At 50.0% G+C, this 22,791-nt stretch overlaps 1 protein-coding gene across 1 annotated transcript in view; it reads right to left on the bottom strand.

Moving 5' to 3' along the window:
* The window catches only part of NBAS (NBAS subunit of NRZ tethering complex), a 1,027,824-nt gene that overhangs the window by 998,626 nt on the left and 6,407 nt on the right, over positions 1-22,791 (bottom strand). Inside the window, 1 exon segment of the mRNA XM_075341124.1 lies at positions 21,941-21,977. Within this exon segment, the coding sequence (XP_075197239.1) occupies positions 21,941-21,977 (37 nt within the window).

A 22,791-nucleotide genomic window follows, 5' to 3' on the forward strand; every position in this document is an offset into this window, starting at 1 on the left:
AATGGGCCTTCAGTCCAGATGGAATCTGAAGCCCAGCAGAACGGTATGTGTGAAGAATTGGTTCCTTGATCCACCGCGCCAGGGTGGATTTGGAAGCTTGCGATCCCTTATGCTGACCAGCGACTAGGACAAAGAGCGCATCCGAACGGCGTAGAGGCGCCGTGCGAGAAATGTAAATCCTGAGTGCTCTCACCAGGTCCAACAGATGTAAACCCTTTTCAAATTGGTGAACTGGATGCGGACACAAAGATGGCAAAGTGATATCCTGATTGAGATGAAAGGAAGAAACCACCTTGGGAGAAAACTCTGGAATTGGACGCAGTACCACCTTGTCTTGGTGAAATACCAGGAAGGGAGATTTGCAAGATAACGCCGCCAGCTCGGACACTCTTCGAAGAGACGTGACCGCTACAAGAAAAACTACCTTTTGTGAAAGCCGAGAAAAGGGGAACCTCTTTCAAAGGCTCGAAAGGCGGCTTTTGAAGAGCAAGGAGAACCTTGTTCAGATCCCAGGGTTCCAATGGCCGTCTGTAAGGAGGAACGATATGACAAACTCCTTGGAGAAACGTGCGTACTTTAGAAAGCTGTGCCAAGCGCTTCTGAAAGAATACGGATAACGCGGAGACTTGACCCTTAAGCGAGCTAAGGGACAAACCTTTTTCCAACCCAGACTGCAGGAAGGAAAGAAAAATTGGCAATGCAAATGGCCAGGGAGAAAACCCTTGAGCCAAGCACCACGCTAAGAATATCTTCCACGTCCTGTGATAGATCTTAGCTGAGGATGGTTTTCTAGCCTGTCTCATTGTGGCAACAACTCCCTGAGATAAACCTGAGGCCGCTAGGATCCAGGACTCAATGGCCACACAGTCAGGTTCAGGGCCGCAGAATTCAGATGGAAAAACGGCCCTTGAGACAGCAGATCTGGACGGTCTGGTAGTGCCCACGGTTGGCCTACCGTGAGATGCCACAGATCCGGGTACCACGACCTTCTTGGCCAATTTGGAGCGACGAGTATGGCTCGCTGGCAGTCGGACTTGATTTTCCGGAGAACTCTGGGTAACAATGCTAGAGGTGGGAACACATAGGGGAGTCGGAATTGCGACCAATCCTGAACCAAGGCGTCTGCCGCCAGCGCTCGGTGATCGTGAGACCGTGCCATGAAAACTGGGACCTTGTTGTTGTGCCGTGACGCCATCAGATCGACGTCCGGCGACCCCCAGCGGCAACAGATCTGTTGAAACACGTCCGGGTGAAGGGACCATTCTCCTGCGTCCATGCCCTGGCGACTGAGAAAGTCTGCTTCCCAGTTTTCCACGCCTGGGATGTGAACTGCAGATATGGTGGACGCTCTGCTTTCCACCCACGTCAAAATCCGCTGTACTTCTTGAAAAGCTTGGCGACTGCGTGTTCCCCCTTGGTGGTTGATGTACGCCACCGCCGTGGAATTGTCCGACTGAATCCGAATCTGCTTGCCTTCCAGCCATTGTTGGAAGGCTCGCAGGGCAAGGTAGATTGCTCTGATTTCCAGAACATTGATCTGCAAGGTGGACTCTTCCTGAGTCCACGTCCCCTGAGCCCTGTGGTGGAGAAACACCGCTCCCCACCCTGATAGGCTCGCATCTGTCGTGACCACTGCCCAGGACGGGGGAAGGAACGACTTTCCCTGTGACAATGAGTTGGGGAGAAGCCACCAACGTAGAGAATCCTTGGCAGTCTGAGAGAGGGAGACAGTCCTGTCGAGGGACGTCGATTTCCCATCCCATTGGCGTAGAATGTCCCATTGTAGAGGGCGCAGATGAAACTGCGCGAACGGGACTGCCTCCATTGCTGCTACCATCTTTCCTAGGAAATGCATGAGGCGCCTCAGTGAGTGCGACTGGCTCTGAAGGAGAGATTGCACTCCGGTCCGTAGCGAGCACTGCTTGTCCAGTGGAAGCCTCACTATCGCTGATAGAGTATGAAACTCCATGCCAAGATAAGTCAGAGATTGGGTCGGGGTTAGATGAGACTTTGGAAAGTTGATAATCCACCCGAAAGTCTGGAGAGTGTCTAGCGCCACCTTCAGACTGTGTTGGCATGCTTCTTGAGAGGATGCCTTTATAAGCAGGTCGTCTAGGTACGGGATGACCGAGTGACCCTGCGAGTGCAGAACAGCTACTACTGCTGCCATGACTTTGGTGAAGACCCGGGGGGCTGTTGCCAGACCGAAGGGTAACGCTACGAACTGTAGGTGCTCGTCGTGTATGACGAAACGTAGGAAACGCTGATGCTCTGGTGCAATCGGCACGTGGAGATACGCATCTTTGATGTCTATTGATGCTAGAAAATCTCCCTGAGACATTGAGGCTATGACGGAGCGTAGGGATTCCATCCGGAACCTCCTGACTTTTACGTGTCTGTTGAGCAACTTCAGATCCAGGACGGGACGATACGATCCGTCCTTTTTTGGGACCACAAACAGATTGGAGTAAAAACCGTGACCCTGTTCCTGAAGAGGGACGGAGGTCACCACTCCTTCCGCCTTTAGAGCGGCCACCGCCTGCAACAGAGCATCGGCTCGGTCTGGTGGTGGAGAAGTTCTGAAGAAACGAGTTGGCGGACGAGAACCGAACTCTATCCTGTACCCGTGAGATAGAATATCTCTCACCCAACGGTCTTTGACATTTGGTAGCCAAATGTCGCCAAAGTGGGACAGCCTCCCACCGACCGCGGGTGTGGGCATCGGAGACCGCAAGTCAGGAGGACGTCGTTTTGGCAACGGTTCCTCCGGCTGGTCTTTTTGGGCGTGACTGAGACCTCCAAGAATTTGAACGTCTCTGGTCCTTTTGAGTCTTTTTTGACGAGGCGAATTGGGACCTGCCCTGTCCTCGAAAGGACCGATAACCAGACTGACCCCTCCTCTGTTGGGGCTTGTTTTGTCTGTGTTGCGGTAAGGAAGAGTCCTTACCCTTGGAGTGTTTGATGATTTCATCCAAACGCTCTCCAAACAATCGGTCACGAGAAAAAGGCAAATTGGTTAAGCACTTCTTGGAATGAGAATCTGCTTTCCAATGTCTCAACCACAGAGCCCTACGCAAAACAACTGAGTTGGCTGACGCCACTGCCGTGCGGCTTGTAGCGTCAAGAACAGCATTAATCGCGTACGACGCGAATGCCGCCATTTGCGAGGTCAATGGTGCTACCTGCGGGGGCAAATGCACGTGTGACAGAGTCGACTCGCGCAAGCCCAGCCGTGATAGCTTGGAGTGCCCATACGGCCGCAAAAGAAGGCGCTAATGACGCTCCAATCGCTTCATAGATGGATTTCAGCCAGAGCTCCATCTGCCTGTCAGTGGCATCTTTAAGTGCCGCTCCATCTTCAACAGCAACCAAGGATCTGGCTGCAAGCCTGGAAATTGGAGGATCCACTTTTGGACACTGGGTCCAACCCTTGACCACTTCAGAGGGAAAAGGGTAGCGTGTATCTTTAAGTCGTTTAGGAAAACGCCTTTCAGGATAAGCGTGGGGTTTCTGGATTGCGTCTCTGAAGTCAGCGTGGTCCAGAAAAGTGCTTAATGTACGCTTAGGGTATCTGAAATGGATTCTCTCGTGCTGCGAAGCTGACTCCTCTACAGGAGGAGCTGGTGGGGAAATATTCAACATCTTATTGATGTTAAATATAAGATCATTAACTATTGCGTCACCATCTGGTGTATCTAGATTGAGAGCGGTCCCAGGATCAGAATCCTGATCAGTTAAGTCCGCCTCATCACCCATAGATTCATCTCGCTGGGATCCAGACCATTGAGATGAATGTGAAGGCCCGTCATAACGAGCCCCGCTTAGGCTGCCCGGGGCCCATCGTCCGAGTCAGAGTCTTCACCCTGAGGTGTAGATGCCCGTCCCGGAGCTAGGAGCTGAGGGGGACCAGGGGGCAATACATGCACAGTGTCCGTGGTCTGAAGTACAGGCCTAGCTCGCAATGTGTCAAGAATTTGTGACATAGTGAGAGACATTCTGTCAGCAAAAGCTGCAAACTCAGTTCCTGTCACCTGGACAGCATTCACAGGTGGTACACCCTGGGACACGTCCAGCAGAGGCCCCGGCTGTGCAAGCGCCGCAGGGGCCGAGCACTGCACACAATGGGGGTCCGTGGAGCCTGCCGGTAGAAAAGTCCCACATGCGGTGCAGGAAGCATACAATGTCTGTGCCCTGGCACCCTTGCGTTTTTTACGGGCGACATGCTGCTGGCCTCTCTGCATGTGAGAGAGGTCTATAGCCAAAGGGCGACCAGCGCTATGTAATACCAAGTATTTTGTAGCAACAAAATACTAAGAATACTACGAGCACAAGAGGGGGTGAGCCCCTGAGGGCTGCTTACCGCCCGCTGAACAGCGGGTAAGAGGCTGCTGAATGCCTTGTCTGGGTCTCCCCGGCTCCCCTCTGCAGCTCAGCGTGTTGCAAGAATGGCTGCCGGCTACTGTGGAGAGGGGCGGTCCGTGGGGGTTCCCAAACAAAAAGTGCGGGAAACAGTGTCCCCCTCTGTGCTGACTGTGAGGGCTGGAGTATGTAAAAACGACTCCAGCCCTCAGCGCTGATGCCCTGGCCAGCGTCCCGCCCCTCTCCTGACTGGCAGGTCTGTGGGCGGGAGGGAACGAACGCAAGCAGGCCGCAAAAAGCCGGGGACTCGAGTTATCAGCGCGGCCGCCGTAAAAAGCGCGGGGCCGCGCTGAAGTCCCCGGCGCACCGCAAGTGCCAGCCGCGCCGCTGTTCGAGCGGGCCGGCGCGACCGAGTTCTGGACGTGGGGCAGCGTCCCGCCCCTCTCCTGACTGGCAGGTGTGGGGGCGGGAACGAACGAAAGGAAGCAGGCCGCAAAAAGCCGGGGACTGTAGTTATCAGCGCGGCCGCCGTAAAAGCGCAGGCCGCGCTGAAGTCCCCGGCGCACTACAAGTGCCAGCCGCGCCGCAGTCCCAGCGGCCGGCGCGTCCTATTCCCATAAATGTGCCTGCTTCAGCAAAGCTGAATGAGGCCATGGCACAGGCGCCGCAGCGCTGATGTCCCCCCGGCGCACTACAACACCCAGCATGCTGCGGTGTGAGCGCCAGATACACGGGGACACAGAGTACCTTGAGGATGCAGGGCCATGTCCCTGATGTACTCCGCTCCATCCAGCATCTTCTCCAGGGGCTGTAGATGGAGCACGGTCTCTGTGCCTGGAGACCGGTAAATCCCACTTCACCCAGAGCCCTGTAAAAAGGGATGGGGAAGGAATCAGCATGTGGGCTCCTGCCGCCGTACCCGCAATGGGTACCTCAACCTTACAAACACCTCCGACATAAGTGGGGTGAGAAGGGAGCATGCTGGGGACACTATATGTGTCCTCTTTTCTTCCATCCGACATAGTCAGCAGCTGCTGCTGACTAAAAACAATGGAGCTATGCGTGCGTGTCTGACCTCCTTGCGCACAAAGCTAAAACTGGGGAATCTGTACTCCTACGGGAGGGTGTATAGCCAGAAGGGGAGGGGCCTTACACTTTTAAGTGTAGTTCTTTGTGCGGCCTCCAGAGGCAGTAGCTATACACCCACTGTCTGGGTCTCCCAATTAGGAGCGAAAAAGAAAATGTAATTGCTCCTGGTTGTTACTGCATTCACTGTGCAGTAATAATGCCAAAAATGATCGAGGTCAGTGCCGCTACAAATAATAGGCCTGTGGAGATTTTGTGGGTATTTTAGGGATTATAAAAAATAAAATATCAACCCCTTCACCACGCGGCGATTTCACGTTTTTCCTTCCCTTCTTCCGAGAGCCATAACTTATTTTTCCTTCTATATAGCCATATGAGGGCTTGTTTTTTTGCAGGACAAGTTGTACTTTTGAACAAAATAAATTTATTCGCCCCATATTGTATTGGAAAAAAATTCCCAGAAAATTGTAAAAAAAAAAAAAAAAATGCAATTCCACCATTTATTTATTTATTTTTTTTTTTTTAAACTTAAAAACTGACCTGCTTTAAGATTCCCCACAGTATACAGATACAGTCATATGAAAAAGTTTGGACACCCCTATTAATGTTAACCTTATATCTTTATAACAATTTGGGTTTTTGCAACAGCTATTTCAGTTTCATATATCTAATAACTGATGGACTGAGTAATATTTCTGGATTGAAATGAGGTTTATTGTACTAACAGTAAATGTGCAATCCGCATTTAAACAAAATTTGACCGGTGCAAAAGTATGGGCACCCTTATCAATTTCTAGATTTGAACACTCCTATCTACTTTTTACTGACTTACTAAAGCACTAAATTGGTTTTGTAACCTCATTGAGCTTTGAACTCCATAGGCAGGTGTATCCAATCATGAGAAAAGGTATTTAAGGTGGCCACTTGCAAGTTGTTCTCCTATTTGAATCTCCTATGAAGAGTGGCATCATGGGCTCCTCAAAACAACTCTCAAATGATCTGAAAACAAAGATTATTCAACATAGTTGTTCAGGGGAAGGATACAAAAAGTTGTCTCAGAGATTTAAACTGTCAGTTTCCACTGTGAGGAACATAGTAAGGAAATGGAAGAACACAGGTACAGTTCTTGTTAAGCCCAGAATTGGCAGGCCAAGAAAAATATCAGAAAGGCAGAGAAGGAGAATGGTGAGAACAGTAAAGGACAATCCACAGACCACCTCCAAAGACCTGCAGCTTCATCTTGCTGCAGATGGTGTCAATGTGCATCGGTCAACAACACGTTGCACGTTGCACAAGGAGAAGCTGTATGGGAGAGTGATGCAAAAGAAGCCGTTTCTGCAAGCACGCCACAAACAGTCGCCTGAGGTATGCAAAAGCACATTTGGACAAGCCAGTTACATTTTGGAAGAAGGTCCTGTGGACTGATGAAGCAAAGATTGAGTTGTTTGGTCATACAAAAAGGCGTTATGCATGGAGGCAAAAAACACGGCATTCCAAGAAAAGCACTTGTACCACAGTAAAATTTGGTGGAGGTTCCATCATGCCTTGGGGCTGTGTGGCCAATGCTGGCACCGGGAATCTTGTTAAAGTTGAGGGTCGCCTGGATTCAGCTCAGTATCAGCAGATTCTTGACAATAATGTGCAAGAATCAGTGTCGAAGTTGAAGTTACGCAGGGGATGGATATTTCAGCAAGACAATAATCCAGAACACCGCTCCAAATCTACTCAGGCATTCATGCAGAGGAACAATTACAATGTTCTGGAATGGCCATCCCAGTCCCCAGACCTGAATATCATTGAAAATCTGAGGGATGATTTGAAGCGTGCTGTCCATGCTCGGCGACCATCAAACTTAACTGAACTGGAATTGTTTTGTAAACAGGAATGGTCAAATATACCTTCATCCAGGATCCAGGAACTCATTAAAAGCTACAGGAAGCGACTAGAGGCTGTTATTTTTGCAAAAGGAGGATCTACAAAATATTAAATGTCACCTTTATGTTGAGGTGTCCATACTTTTGCACCGGCCAAATTTGGTTTAAATGCTGATTGCACATTTTCTGTTAGTACAATAAACCTCATTTCAATCCAGAAATATTACTCAGTCCATCAGTTATTAGATATATGAAACTGACATAGCTGTTGCAAAAACCCAAATTATTATAAAGAAAAAAGGATAACATTAATAGGGGTGCCCAAACTTTTTCATATGACTGTACATGTATAGTTTTACTTTTAGGCCTTGTGCACACACTGCGTTTTTACCAGCTTTTTTTTTTTTGCGTTTTTGCTGCAGAAATTTCCTGAGAAAATGGTTGTAACCTTTCTGCAGACATTCCCCAGCAAAACCTATGGGGGAAAAAAAATCTGTGCGCACACAGCGTTTTTTCTTTTTCGCTCCTAATTGGGAGACCCAGACAATTGGGTGTATACCTATTGCCTCCGGAGGCCACACAAAGTATTACACTTAAAAGTGTAAGGCCCCTCCCCTTCTGGCTATACACCCCCAGTGGGATCACTGGCTCACCAGTTTTGTGCTTTGTGCGAAGGAGGCAACACATCCACGCATAGCTCCACTGTTTAGTCAGCAGCAGCTGCTGACTATGTCGGATGGAAGAAAAGAGGGCCCATACGAGGGCCCCCAGCATGCTCCCTTCTCACCCCACTTCATGTCGGAGGTGTTTGTTAAGGTTGAGGTACCCATTGCGGGTACGGAGGCTGGAGCCCACATGCTGCTTCCTTCCCCATCCCTTTTTACAGGGCTCTGGGTGAAGTGGGATTCTATCGGTCTCCAGGCACTGAGACCGTGCTCCATCCACAGCCCCTGGTATCTGCTGGACATGGAGCGGAGTATCTTCAGGGACATGGCCCTGCTACATGGAGGTACTCTGTGTCCCTGTGGGGACCGCGCAGACACACGGCAGCACTGCTGGGTGTGTTAGTGCGCCAGGTACAGCGGCGCTGTCCGCACTAGTGCCATCGCACACCACAGCGTTGCTGGGTGTGTTAGTGTATTGGGTGACTACCGCGCTAACCGCCGCTGCCGTTTTTATTTAAGGCACCGCTGGGATTTGTGGTGCGCCGGGGACTTCCGCGCCGGCCAGCACTGATATGCCGGCCGCGCTTATTAACTCGAGTCCCCGGCTTCTGGGCCTAGTCTCCCTTCGTTACCGCCCACAGGCCTGACAGTCAGGGTAGGGGCGTGACGCTGCATAGCACAGCAGCGCTGAGAGCTGGAGTATGTTTTGCATACTCCACCCCTCTCACTGTGTGCACTGTGAAACCGGATTCCCGCACTTTCTCAGGCACGCCCACGGCTTCCTTCTCTACACAGGACGCCGGCAGCCATTAGTGTCAGTTTCTGTACGATACAGAGACAAGTGTGGAAGACCCTGGCATTCTGATAGTCACACAATCGCTGCAACAGGCGTTAAGCAGCACCTGTGGTGCTAACCCCACTAGTGCAGAAGGGCACTTATAGATATGCTTGTACTATATACATTGCACTGTTTGGTCGCACGTTGTATATACCCTCCTGGATTGTGCGGAGGAGTTATCAGCATATTCTCTGTGTAAAACAAAGGTGCAGAACCACATGTTTTTCTATGCAGCCGGTACAGCATGTACGGCTATACGGCCGGCAGGTTACATAGACCCCCATTGTATCCAACTCAGCCGGAGTCTCTGCTAATGGCCAGAGGATGAGGACGGTGTCTGCAGTATTTACTGACAGATTTTCTGAGACTATGGCTATGATACTAGAAGCCTAGCAGTCCGGACATGTCTCTCACAACATGGGCACTGTTGAATCATTGATCCATGGCCCCCCTCAGTGTGAACAACTAACAGCTCCGGGAATGTCACACGCATCCCAGAGTCACGGCTCTGCACAGACGTCAGTCCCAGACAGCCTAAGCGGGCTCACTATGAGCGGCCCTCGGTTTCATCAGGGTCCTAGCAGAAGGACTCTCCGTGTAATGAGGCGGAAGTAGCGGCTCAGGATTCTGATCCTGAGACCGCTCTCAATCTGGATACACCTAATGGTGACGCCATAGTGAATAATCTTATAGCGTCCATCAATAGAATGTTGGTTATTTCTCACCCAGCTCCTCCAGTGGAGGAGTCAGCTTCACGTATTTTTCTGGACCACTCTGCCTTCAGAGAGGCAGTCCAGGAACACCACACTTATCCAGATATGCGCTTCTCCAAACGGCTTAGGATACACGTTATCCCTGCCCCCTGACGTGGTCAAGGACTGGACCCAGTGTCCCAAGCGGCATCCTCCAATCTCCAGGCTTGTAGCTAGATCCATAGTTGCAGTGGGAGATGGAGCTGCACTTAAAGATGCCACTGACAGACAGATGGATCTCTGGTCTAAATCCATCTATGAGGCTGTCGGCGCACCGTTGGCTCCAGCATTCTCACCCTTGGGGCACTCCAAGCTATTTCAGCTTGTCTTACACAGATTGACACGGTTACACGTACATCTGTGCCGCAGGTGGCATCCTTAACCTCTCAAATGTCTGCATTTGTTTCTTACGCGATTCAGGTTGCCCTAGACTCTGCGAACCGTGCGGCAGTAGCCTCCGCTACTCCGTGTTTTTAAGCAGAGCCTGGTCTGCTCGTTAAGTGAATGGAAGGCAGATTCTGCTTCCAAAAAAGGGTGCTTAACCAGTTGCCTTTTTCTGCTGACCGACTGTTTGGTGAGCGTTGGATGTAACCATCAAACAGTCCAGGGGTAAGGATTCATCCTTTCCTCAGCCCGGACACAACAAACCCCAACAGAGCAGGAGGCAGTCGGGGTTTCGGTCTTTTCGAGGCTCGGGCAGGTCCCATTTTTCCTCGTCCAATGTGGACTCAAAAGGATCAGAGGAGCTCAGATTCTTGGCGGGCTCAGTCTCGCCCAAAAAAGAGACAGTCTGAAAACCCGCTTCCAAGGCGGCTTCCTCATGACTTGCGGCCTCCTCTCTCCGCATCCTCGGTCGGTAGCAGGCTCTCCCGCCTTGGCGATATTTAGCTGCCATAGGTCAATGACCGTTGGGTGTGAGACATTCTGTCTCACGGGTACAGGATAGAGCTCACTTCTCGTCCTCCAACTCGATTCTTCAGAACTTCTCCACCTCCCGGCCGAGCCGCTGCTCTTCTGCAAACAGGGTGCACTCTATAGGCAGAAAGAGTGATGACCCCCGTTCCTCTTCAGGAACAAGGTCACGGTTTTTACCCCAAATTATTTGCGGTGCCTATAAGAACGGGCCGTTCCGTCCCGTTCTGGATCTAAAACTGCTCAGCAAGCTCGTGGACACCAGGCGGTTCCGGATGGAATCCCTCCGCCATGTCATCGCCTCAATGTCCCAAGGAGATTTCCTAGCATCATTAGGCATCAAGGATGCTTATCCACACGTGCCGATTGATCCAGAGCACTAGCGTTTCTATGCTTCGTTATAGGAGACGAACACCTTCTGTTCGTAGCTCTACCTTCCGGCTAGCGACAGTCCCACTGGTCTTCGCCAAGGTCAGGGCAGCAGTAGTCACAGTCCTGCACTCTCAGGGTCACTCTGTGATCCCATATTTAGACGATCTACTTGTCAAGGCACTCTCTTAGGAAACATGCCGACACTGCCCGAACGTTGCGCTGGAGACTCTCTAGAGTTTTGGGTGGATCATCAACTTTTTAAAGTCAGATCCGACCCCGACCCTATCGCTAACATATCTAGGCATGGAGTTTCATACTCTCTCAGCGATAGTGAAGCTTCCGCTAGACAAACAGCATTCACTACGGGCTGCAATCTCTTCTTTAAGAACCAGTCGCACACATTAAGACGCCTCATGCACTTCCTACGTAAGATGGTAGCAATGGAGGCAGTTCTTTTCGCGCAGTTTCATCTGCGTCCACTACAATGTGACATTCTCCGCCAATGGGACGGGGAGTCGACCTCCCTCAACAGAGTCGTCTTTCTTTCTCAGGCGGCCAAGGAATCTCTACGGTGGTGGCTTCTTCCCACCTCATGGTCAAAAAGAAGGTCCTTCCTATCCCCATCCTGGGCGATAGTTACGACAGACGCGAGTCTATCAGGGTGGGGAGCAGTTTTTCTCCACCACAGCGCTCAGGGTACGTGGACTCAGCAAAAGTCCACCCTTCAGATCAATGTTCTTGAACACAGAGCAGTGTATCTTGCCCTACAAACCTTCCAACAGCAGCTGGAAAGCAAGCAAATCCGACTTCAGTCGGACAACTCCACAGCGGTGGCATACATCAACCACCAAGGAAGAACGCGCAACCGGCAAGCCTTCCAGGAAGTCCGGCAGGTTCTGATGTGGGTGGAAGACACGGCATCCACCATATCCACAGTACACATCCCAGGCGTGGAAAACTAGGAAGCTGACTTCCTAAGTCGCCGGGGTGTGGCCGAAAGGGTATGGTCTCTTCACCCGGACGGGTTTCAGGAGATCTGGCGCCGCTGACAGAGGCCGGACGTCGATCTAATGGCGTCACGGCACAACAACAATGTGCCAGCTTCATGGCACGGTTTCACAATCATCGAGCTCTGGCGGCAGACGCCTTAGTTCAGCATTGGTGGCAGTTCCTGCTACCTTATGTGCCACCTCTGGCATTGTTGCCCAGAGTGCTGCGTTAGATCAGGACCGACTGCGGCCGCGCCATCCTCGTCGCTACAGATTGGCCGAGGATGTTGTGGTTCCCGGTTCTGTGGTGCCTCACGGTAGGCTAACCGGGGGGCACTACCAGACCAATCAGACTGGCTGTCTCAAGGGCCATTCTTCCATTTGAATTCTACGGCCCTCAACCTGATGGTGTGGCTTTGAGTCCTGGAACCTAGTGTCGTCAGGATTACCTCAGGACGTGGTTGCCACCATGAGACAGGCTAGCATACCAACGTCCGCCAAGATTGACCACAGGACGTGGAAGATATTCTTATCTCGGTGCTCGGCGCAGGGTGTTTCTCCCTGGCCGGTTGCATCGTCTATGTTTCCTTCCTTCCTGCAATCTAGGTTGGAAAAAGGGTTGTCGCTCAGTTCCCTTTAGGGACAAGTCTCAGCGCTATCTGTATTTTTTCAGAAACGACTTCCTCAGGTACGCACGTTCCTACGGGGAGTTTGTCTTCTCAGCACTCCGTACAGGCGGCCGTTAGAGCCCTGGGATCTGAACAAGGTTCTAATTGCTCTCCAGATGCCGCCTTTCGAGCCTTTGAAAGAGGTCTCCCTTCCCGCTTTTCTCGGGAAGTGGCCTTCTAGTAACGGTCTCGTCTCTTAGGAGAGTTTCCGAGCTAGCAACGCTCTCATACAAATCTCCCTTCCTGGTCCTTCACCAGGACAGGGTAGTTCTGCGTCCGATTCCGGAATTTCTCCCTAAGGTGGTATCCCACTTTCATATCAATCAGGCTATCACCTCACCTTCTTTGTGTCCTCGTCCAGTCCATCAATTTCAGAAGGATTTGCATCTGTTGGTTCTGGTGAGAGCACTCAGGTTCTACTTCCCGCATGGCGCTCCTGCGCCACCCGGATGCACTCTTTGTCCTTGTCGCTGGTCGGCGTAAACAGTCGCAAGCTTCTGAATCCACCCTGGCTCGGGGGATCGAGGAACCAATTCTTGAAACCTACAGTTCTACTGGGCTTCTGGTTCTCTCAAGGCTGAAGGCCCATTCTACCAGAGCCGTGGGTGCATCCTGGGCATTACGGCACCAGGCTACGGCTCAGCAGGTGTGTCAGGCACCTACCTGATTGAGTCTGCATACTTTTACCAAGCATTTTCAGGTGCATACCTACGCTTCGGCAGACGCCAGCCTAGGTAGATAAGTCCTTCAGGCGGCGATTGCCCACCTGTAGGAAAGGGCTGTTTGACGGCCCTATCACGAGGTATTCTTTTACCCACCCAGGGACTGCTTTTGGACGTCCCAATTGTCTGGGTCTCCCAATTAGGAGCGAAAAAGAAGAAGGGAATTTTGTTTACTTACCGTAAATTCCTTTTCTTCTAGCTCCAATTGGGAGACCCAGCACCCGCCCTGTTTTCTCGGGGTTTTTCTGTTTTTTCGGGTACACATGTTGTTCATGTGGTATGGTTCAGTTCTCCGATGTTTCCTCGGATTGAATTGGTCTTTAAACCAGTTATTGGCTTTCCTCCTTCTTGCTTTGGCACTAAAACTGGTGAGCCAGTGATCCCACTGGGGGTGTATAGCCAGAAGGGGAGGGGCCTTACACTTTTAAGTGTAATACTTTGTGTGGCCTCCGGAGGCAATAGCTATACACCCAATTGTCTGGGTCTCCCAATTGGAGCTAGAAGAAAAGGAATTTACGGTAAGTAAACAAAATTCCCTTCTTTATCTCAAGAACATTCTTTGTGCAAAATTTCTTGAGAAAAAGAATGAGCATGTCACTTCTTTTCTGCAGGTACCTGCGTTTTTTTTGCCATAGATAAATGGTAAAAATCCGCAGGGACCGACCTGCGGAAAAAAACGCTACAAAAACGCGATAAAAACGCATGCGTTTTTTCAGTGCGTTATTGGTGCGGTTTTTTATGCAAGTGTGCTAATCTTTCAGACTCTTTTCTCTAATGCGCACAGGGCCTTAAGTAAAATTCAGAAGTTTGTAAACCATAAAGAATTACGTTTTTGTTGACACTTTTTGACACCTGTAACATTCTCATTTTTCGGGATCTGGGGCTCAGTAATGGCTTATTTTTTGCGTCTAGAGATGACATTTTTAAGAATACCATTTTAGGGTCGATGCGATGTTGTGATTGGCTGTTATTGCAATGTAGTGGCGACCGAAAAACAGAATTCTGGTATTTTGATTTTTTTCTTCTGGCTACACCGTGTACAGATCAGAGTAATTACATTTTATATGCTGATAAATCAGGCATTTCTGAAAGTGATGACACCAAATGTGTATTTTTTCATTGTTTGGGGGTTTTTGTTTTTTTTTTGATGGGGCAAAAGGGGGGGGGGGGGGAGTGATATAAACTTTTAGGCTTGTGTTATTTTTCTCATTTTAACATAAAAAAAATTATATATATTTTATGTGAACAGCAGCGGAGTGCAGCACTTGCAGGAGATCAGCAGTGCCGAAGCAATCGGACAGTGCAGGCATAAAGTCCCCAGAGGGACTAGTAAGATCAATAAAAAAGTGGAAAAGAAGGGAATTTTGTTTACTTACCGTAAATTCCTTTTCTTCTAGCTCCAATTGGGAGACCCAGACAATTGGGTGTATAGCTACTGCCTCCGGAGGCCGCACAAAGTACTACACTTAAAAGTGTAAGGCCCCTCCCCTTCTGGCTATACACCCCCCCGTGGGAGCACGGGTCCTTCAGTTTTAGTGCAAAAGCAAGAAGGAGGAAAGCCAATAACTGTTTCAAAAACAAATTCAATCCGATAAACAATATCGGAGAACGTAAGTTATTAACATGAACAACATGTGCACCCGAAAAACAAATACCCTCAGAAAAACAGGGCGGGTGCTGGGTCTCCCAATTGGAGCTAGAAGAAAAGGAATTTACGGTAAGTAAACAAAATTCCCTTCTTTTTCGCTCCTAATTGGGAGACCCAGACAATTGGGACGTCCAAAAGCAGTCCCTGGGTGGGTAAAATAATACCTCGCGATCGGGCTGTCAGGCAGCCCTTTCTTACAGGTGGGCCACCGCCGCCTGCAGGACTTGTCTACCTAGGCTGGCATCCGCCGAAGCGTAGGTATGCACCTGATAATGCTTGGTGAAAGTGTGCAGACTCGACCAGGTAGCCGCCTGGCACACCTGCTGAGCCGTAGCCTGATGCCGTAATGCCCAGGACGCACCCACGGCTCTGGTAGAATGGGCCTTCAGTCCAGAAGGAGTCGGAAGCCCAGCAGAACGGTAGGCGTGAAGAATTGGTTCCTTGATCCACCGCGCAAGGGTGGATTTGGAAGCTTGCGACCCTTTATGCTGACCAGCGACCAGGATAAAAAGAGTGCATCCGAACGGCGCAGAGACGCCGTGCGGGAAATGTAGATCCTGAGTGCTCTCACCAGGTCCAACAGATGTAAACCCTTTTCAAAATGGTGAACTGGATGCGGACACAAAGATGGTAAAGTGATATCCTGATTGAGATGAAAGGAAGATACCACCTTGGGAAGAAACTCTGGAATTGGACGCAGTACTACCTTGTCTTGGTGAAACACCAGGAAGGGAGATTTGCAAGATAACGCCGCCAGCTCTGACACTCTCCGAAGAGACGTGACCGCCACCAGAAAAGCCACTTTCTGTGAAAGCCGAGAAAAGGAAATCTCCTTCATAGGCTCGAAAGGTGGCTTCTGGAGAGCAATCAGAACCTTGTTCAGATCCCAGGGTTCCAATGGCCGCCTGTAAGGGGGAACGATATGACAAACCCCTTGCAGGAACGTGCGTACCTTAGGAAGTCGCGCCAGGCGCTTCTGAAAGAATACGGATAGCGCAGAGACTTGTCCTTTAAGGGAGCTAAGCGACAAACCTTTTTCCAACCCAGACTGCAGGAAGGAAAGAAAAATAGGTAATGCAAATGGCCAGGGAGAAACTCCCTGAGCAGAGCACCAAGATAAGAATATCTTCCACGTTCTGTGGTAGATCTTGGCGGAGGATGGTTTCCTAGCCTGTCTCATGGTGGCAACAACATCATGAGATAAACCTGAGGTCCCTAGGATCCAGGACTCAATGGCCACACAGTCAGGTTCAGGGCCGCAGAATTCAGATGGAAAAACGGCCCTTGAGACAGCAAGTCTGGACGGCCTGGTAGCGCCCACGGTTGTCCTACCGTGAGATGCCACAGATCCGGGTACCACGACCTCCTTGGCCAGTCTGGAGCGACGAGAATGGCGCAACGGCAGTCGGACCTGATTTTGCGGAGCACTCTGGGCAACAATGCCAGAGGTGGGAACACATAAGGTAGTCGGAACTGCGACCAATCCTGAACTAAGGCGTCTGCCGCCAGAGCTCGGTGATCGTGAGACCGTGCCATGAAAACCGGGACCTTGTTGTTGTGCCGTGACGCCATCAGGTCGACGTCCGGCATCCCCCAGCGGCGACAGATCTCCTGAAACACGTCCGGGTGAAGCCACTGTTGGAAGGCTCGCAGAGCAAGATAGACTGCTCTGATTTCCAGAACATTGATCTGAAGGGTGGACTCTCTCTGAGTCCACGTACCCTGAGCCCTGTGGTGAAGAAACACTGCTCCCCACCCTGATAGGCTCGCATCTGTCGTGACCACCGCCCAGGATGGGGGTAGCTACGACTTTCTTTTTGACAATGAGGTGGGAAGAAGCCACCAACGGAGAGAGTCCTTGGTTGCCTGAGAGAGGTAGACATCCCTGTCGAGGGACGTCGACTTCCCGTCCCATTGGCGGAGAATGTCCCATTGTAGAGGGCGCAGATGAAACTGCGCGAAAGGGACTGCTTCCATTGCTGCCACCATCTTTCCTAGGAAATGCATGAGGCGCCTCAAGGAGTGGGACTGGTTCTGCAGGAGAGATTGCACCCCTGTCTGCAGAGAGCACTGCTTGTCCAGTGGAAGCTTCACTATCGCTGAGAGAGTATGAAACTCCATGCCAAGATATGTTAGTGATTGGGTCGGGGTTAGATTTGACTTTGAAAAGTTGATAATCCACCCGAAACTCTGGAGAGTCTTCAGTGCCACGTTCAGGCTGTGTTGGCATGCCTCTTGAGAGGGTGCCTTTATAAGTAGATCGTCCAAATACGGGATCACGGAGTGACCCTGCGAGTGCAGGACAGCTACTACTGCTGCCATGACCTTGGTGAAGACCCGAGGGGCTGTTGCCAGCCCGAAAGGTAACGCTACGAACTGCAGGTGTTCGCTTTCTATAACGAAGCGTAGAAAACGATGATGCTCTGGCGCAATCGGCACGTGAAGATAAGCATCCTTGATGTCTATTGATGCTAAGAAATCTCCTTGAGACATTGAGGCTATGACGGAGCGGAGAGATTCCATCCGGAACCTCCTAGTTATTACATGTTTGTTGAGCAACTTTAGATCCAGGACGGGCCGAAAGGACCCGTCCTTCTTTGGCACCACAAACAGATTGGAGTAAAAACCGTGACCTTGTTCCTGAAGAGGAACGGAAGTCACCACTCCTTCCGCCTTTAGAGCGGTCACCGCCTGCAGCAGAGCATCGGCTCGGTCGGGCGGTGGGGAAGTTCTGAAGAAACGAGTTGGAGGACGAGAGACGAATTCTATCCTGTACTTGTGAGACAGAATGTCCCTCACCCAACGGTCTTTGACCTGTGACAGCCAAATGCCGCCAAAGCAGGAGAGCCTGCCACCGACCGAGGATGCGGAGAGAGGAGGCTGAAAGTCATGAGGAAGCCGTCTTGGTAACGGTTCTTCCTGCTGTCTTTTTTGGGCGTGACTGCGTCCGCCAAGAATCTGAGCCTCTCTGATCCTTTTGAGTCCTCTTGGACGAGGAGAATTGGGACCTGCCTGAGCCTCGAAAGGACCGAAAACCAGACTGACCCCTCCTTTGTTGGGGCTTGTTTTGTCTGTGTTGAGGTAAGGATGAATCCTTACCCTTGGAGTGTTTAATGATTTCATCCAAACGCTCCCCAAACAATCGGTCGCGAGAAAAAGGCAAACTGGTTAAGCACTTCTTGGAAGCAGAATCTGCTTTCCATTCTCTCAACCACAGGGCTCTGCGCAAAACCACGGAGTTGGCTGACGCCACCGCCGTACGGCTCGTAGAGTCCAGGACAGCATTAATCGCGTAAGACGCGAATGCAGACATTTGAGAGGTCAATGGTGCCACCTGCGGGGCAGATGTACGTGTGACCGAGTCGACCTGTATAAGCCCAGCTGAAATAGCTTGGAGTGCCCATACGGCTGCGAAGGCTGGCGCCAACGACGCTCCAATAGCTTCATAGATGGATTTCAGCCAGAGCTCCATCTGCCTGTCAGTGGCATCTTTAAGTGCCGCTCCATTTTCTACTGCAACTAAGGATCTAGCTGCAAGCCTGGAGATTGGAGGGTCCACCTTGGGACACTGGGTCCAACCCTTGACCACGTCAGGGGGAAAAGGATAGCGTGTATCTTTAAGCCGTTTAGAAAACCGCTTCTCAGGATAAGCGTGGTTTCTGGATTGCATCTCTAAAGTCAGCGTGGTCCAGAAAAGTGCTTAATTTACGCTTGGGATATCTGAAATGGAATTTCTCCTGCTGTGAAGCTGCCTCCTCCTGAGTAGGAGCTGGCGGAGAAATATCTAACATCCTATTGATGGACGCTATAAGATCATTCACTATGGCGTCACCATCCGGTGTATCCAGATTGAGGGCGGACCCAGGATCAGAATCTTGATCAGTTACATCCGCCTCATCACCCATAGATCCGTCCCGCTGGGACCCTGACCAGTGAGACGAAGTTGAGGGCCCCTCATAACGAGCCCGCTTAGGTTGTCTGGGACTGTCGTCCGAGTCAGAATCGTCACCCTGGGGTGCATGTGACACCCCCGGAGCTTGGAAGTGTTCCAGCTGAGGGGGACCAGGGAGCAATGATGCCACAGTGTCCATGGTCTGAGTTACTGGTCTAGACTGCAATGTTTCAAGAATCCTTGACATGGTCATAGACAATCTGTCAGCAAAAGCTGCAAACTCCGTTCCTGTCACCTGGACAGCATTCACAGGTGGTACACCCTGGGTCACGTCCAGCAGAGGCCCCGGCTGTGCAAGTTGCACAGGGGCCGAGCACTGCACACAATGGGGTTCAGTGGAACCTGCCGGTAGAGCAGCCCCACATGCGGTACAGTCAGCATATAATGTCTGTGCCTTGGCACCCTTGCGTTTTGCGGACGACATGCTGTTGCCTCCTTGTAATCTAGGAGGGTATATAGCCGAGAATCACCAGCGACCGTACAGTACAAAGTATTTGCAACACAAAATACTCAGTATACAAGTGGGGGTGAGCCCTTGAGGGCTGCTTACCGCCCGCTGAACAGCGGGTATGAGGCCGTAGAATCCCGTGTCTGGGTCTCCCCGTCTCCCCTCTGCAGCTCAGCGTGCAGGCAGGAATGGCTGCCGGCGTTCTATGAAGAGGGGCGGACCGTGGGCGTGCCACAAACAAAGAGCGGGAAACTGCGTCCTACTGTGCCTGGTGTGAGGGCTGGAGTATGTAAAAACGACTCCAGCCCTCAGCGCTGATGCTCTGTACAGCGTCCCGCCCTCCTCCTGACTGGCAGGTGCGGAGGCGGGAACGAACGAACTAGGCCGCAAAAGCCGGGGACTGTAGTAATAAGCGCGGCCGTGATATATGCACGGCCAGCGCGGAAGTCCCCGGCGCACCACAAGTCCCAGCCGCGTCGCAGTCCCAGCGGCCGGCGCGACCGTTCTCCCTGAGTCTACCCACTCAGCTAAACTGAAGTGAGGAAATGGCACAAGCGCAGCAGCGCTGTTGTCCCCGGCGCACTAACACACCCAGCAATGCTGCGGTGTGCGCGCGTATGCACGGGGACACAGAGTACCTTGACGGAGCAGGGCCATGTCCCTGACGATACTCAGCTCCATATCCAGCGGCTTCTCCAGGGGCTGCGGATGGAGCACGGTCTCTGTGCCTGGAGACCGGTAAAATCCCACTTCGCCCAGAGCCCTAATGGGGATGGGGAAGGAATCAGCATGTGGGCTCCAGCCTCCGTACCCGCAATGGGTACCTCAACCTTAACAAGCACCACCGACAAAAAGTGGGGTGAGAAGGGAGCATGCTGGGGGCCCTTGTATGGGTCCTCTTTTCTTCCATCCGACATAGTCAGCAGCTGCTGCTGACTAAACAGTGGAGCTATGCGTGCGTGTCTGACCTCCTTCGCACAAAGCAAAAAACTGAAGGACCCGTGCTCCCACGGGGGGGGTGTATAGCCAGAAGGGGAGTGGCCTTACACTTTTAAGTGTAGTACTTTGTGCGGCCTCCGGAGGCAGTAGCTATACACCCAATTGTCTGGGTCTCCCAATTAGGAGCGAAAAAGAAATACAAAAAATTAAAAAAAAAAAAATATATTTAATGTATAATATATAGTCATAATATATGTGTGTATGTACATGTGTAATATGTATGTATATGTGATATTATATATATATATATATATATATATATATATATATATATATATATATATAACATATACATACTATATAAAATAATACATATACATAATATATAAAATTTGGAGGAGCACAAGTGCGTCTCTTATAAAGCGAAAAAATACGGTGTGTGTGTGTGTGTGTGTGTGTATGTATGTATATGTATAATATATATATATATATATATATATATATATATATATATATATATATATATATATATATATATATATATATATATATCGATCTCTATCCATATATATCTCGATATCTATATCTCTATATCTCTCGATCTCTATCTATATATGTCTCGATATCTATATATATCTCGATCTCTATCTATATATATATCTCGATATCTATATCTATATATTACACATATATTATACATATAATATGAATATATTATTTTTTTATTTTGTTTTTTTTACTTTTTATTCCCTCTGGGGACTTTATGCCTGCACTGTCCGATTGCTTCGGCACTGCTGATCTCCTGCGAGTGTTGAGCTCTGCTGCCACTCACAGGTAATAAGTCATGATAGCGACAGGGGTCATCATCTGACGCCCCCCACTGTCATGACAACTCTTTGGCGCCCCGTGATTGCGTCACAGGACTGCTGATGGCGGCAAGGAACAGCACGATCCCCGCCGGAGTGTGTTAGATTGTTCTATCAGAGCTTGAGAGCACGATCTAAGGGCTTTACATCTCTGATCCACCTGTGCCTGCGAGTTGCACGTCTGCTGATCAGATGACCTGTTTGGTGAATAATTCGGGCTCGCTGCTTGCGCCCACAGAGGAAGGAAGACAACTTAGGACGTGTGTGTATATATTATGCACACATATATACACATACACACGTCTTAGGTCATTAAGGGGTTGGAACTGAACAGGAACAAAAAAAAAAAATTGGTTTAACCAATTTTCTGAAAACTATGACTTTAATTTTCTCATTTGTGTGAATTCGCACATCTGTGTCACAGTCCGGCTGTGAGACCCCCAACCCAAACCGCCACATAGGTGTATACGAGGCCGTCACGTTCCCAAATTTCACAATAGTTGTCTGAACGTAATCTAAATAAGACCTTTTGATTTATATATTTTGGGGGGGTCTTTTTAGGTCACTGGGTGCTGTAGTAGAGATCACACTACTGGAGTGATGGAGCCTCCTCCCTGGATGCCTGGGTTACTGATGACCGCGGCATCCAAAGGGGTTCCTCATAGACCGGGCTTCACTGGTTTCTAATCAGGACCTGATGCCAAGGATTCCTTGCACAGCCGGAGCGTCAGGGCAGCATATCCGAATGTGCATCACAAAAGAAAAACAAAACTATAAAGCGACTATTATATATATAAAAAATACAACTTTTGCAAACACTAAACTTTTTAAACCAAATCTAACACCGTACCTGTACCAGAGGAGCTGCTGGAAGTAATAGGCCGGGGCTGTAGGAAAGAGGTGACATTTCATTACATCGTTCTAAAATAAAACTCCTGGGTAACAGAAGAAAAAAAAAAAAAGTCATATCGACAACACTGCAGCCAATCACTGGGTTCAGCCGCAGCAGACGCCAAGGGCTGCTGAGCTTCAGTGATTGGCTGCAGGGATGTCGCCATGATATCAGTGCTGCAGACAATAACAGACACCAGGTGCGGAGACAGATGCAGCTTTGGCTCTCCTAGACTAAAAATAACAGCTTGGTCCTGTTTTGTTAAAATCCCTGTTTTCTCTGCGGTACATGTAGCAGTGCTATGAATGCCGTACTATGTAATCACACCAATCCCCCTTGATTGGCAGATTCCTGTGTACACTAAGTATGCTGACAATCAGTGGTGAGGGCGGAGTTGCACAATAGCAGGACTGCCTGGCATGTGACACTTGGTCCGGCAGTGATAATCTCCTGCTGATAAAATACTGATTGTACTGAAACGACAGCAAGCTGCTGATCAAGTGACAGACGTTGCTGGAATCAGGTTCTCTGCCCCTACATTATGTTGCTCTTGATTTAATAGCAAAATCTTGTTGACAGACTCCTTTTAAGGCGCTATTTTTACAGGGTATTTTTAATTTAACCTGTTAAAATCTTCGGAAACTCAGGATTAAGGCTCATGGCGCTTTTATACCATACTTTTTGCGCACATTCCCACATTACAATCCCACACCTGCCCAACAAGAAGTGGCAAAAAACTAAAATGCCTTCAGGCCTTATGGAGGGGGCAAGAATGGAAGCCGCAGCGGCTGTATGTATCACAGATTATG

The sequence above is a fragment of the Anomaloglossus baeobatrachus genome, chromosome 3 (genome assembly GCF_048569485.1).
Source record: "Anomaloglossus baeobatrachus isolate aAnoBae1 chromosome 3, aAnoBae1.hap1, whole genome shotgun sequence".
NCBI classification, from domain to species: Eukaryota; Metazoa; Chordata; class Amphibia; order Anura; family Aromobatidae; genus Anomaloglossus; species Anomaloglossus baeobatrachus.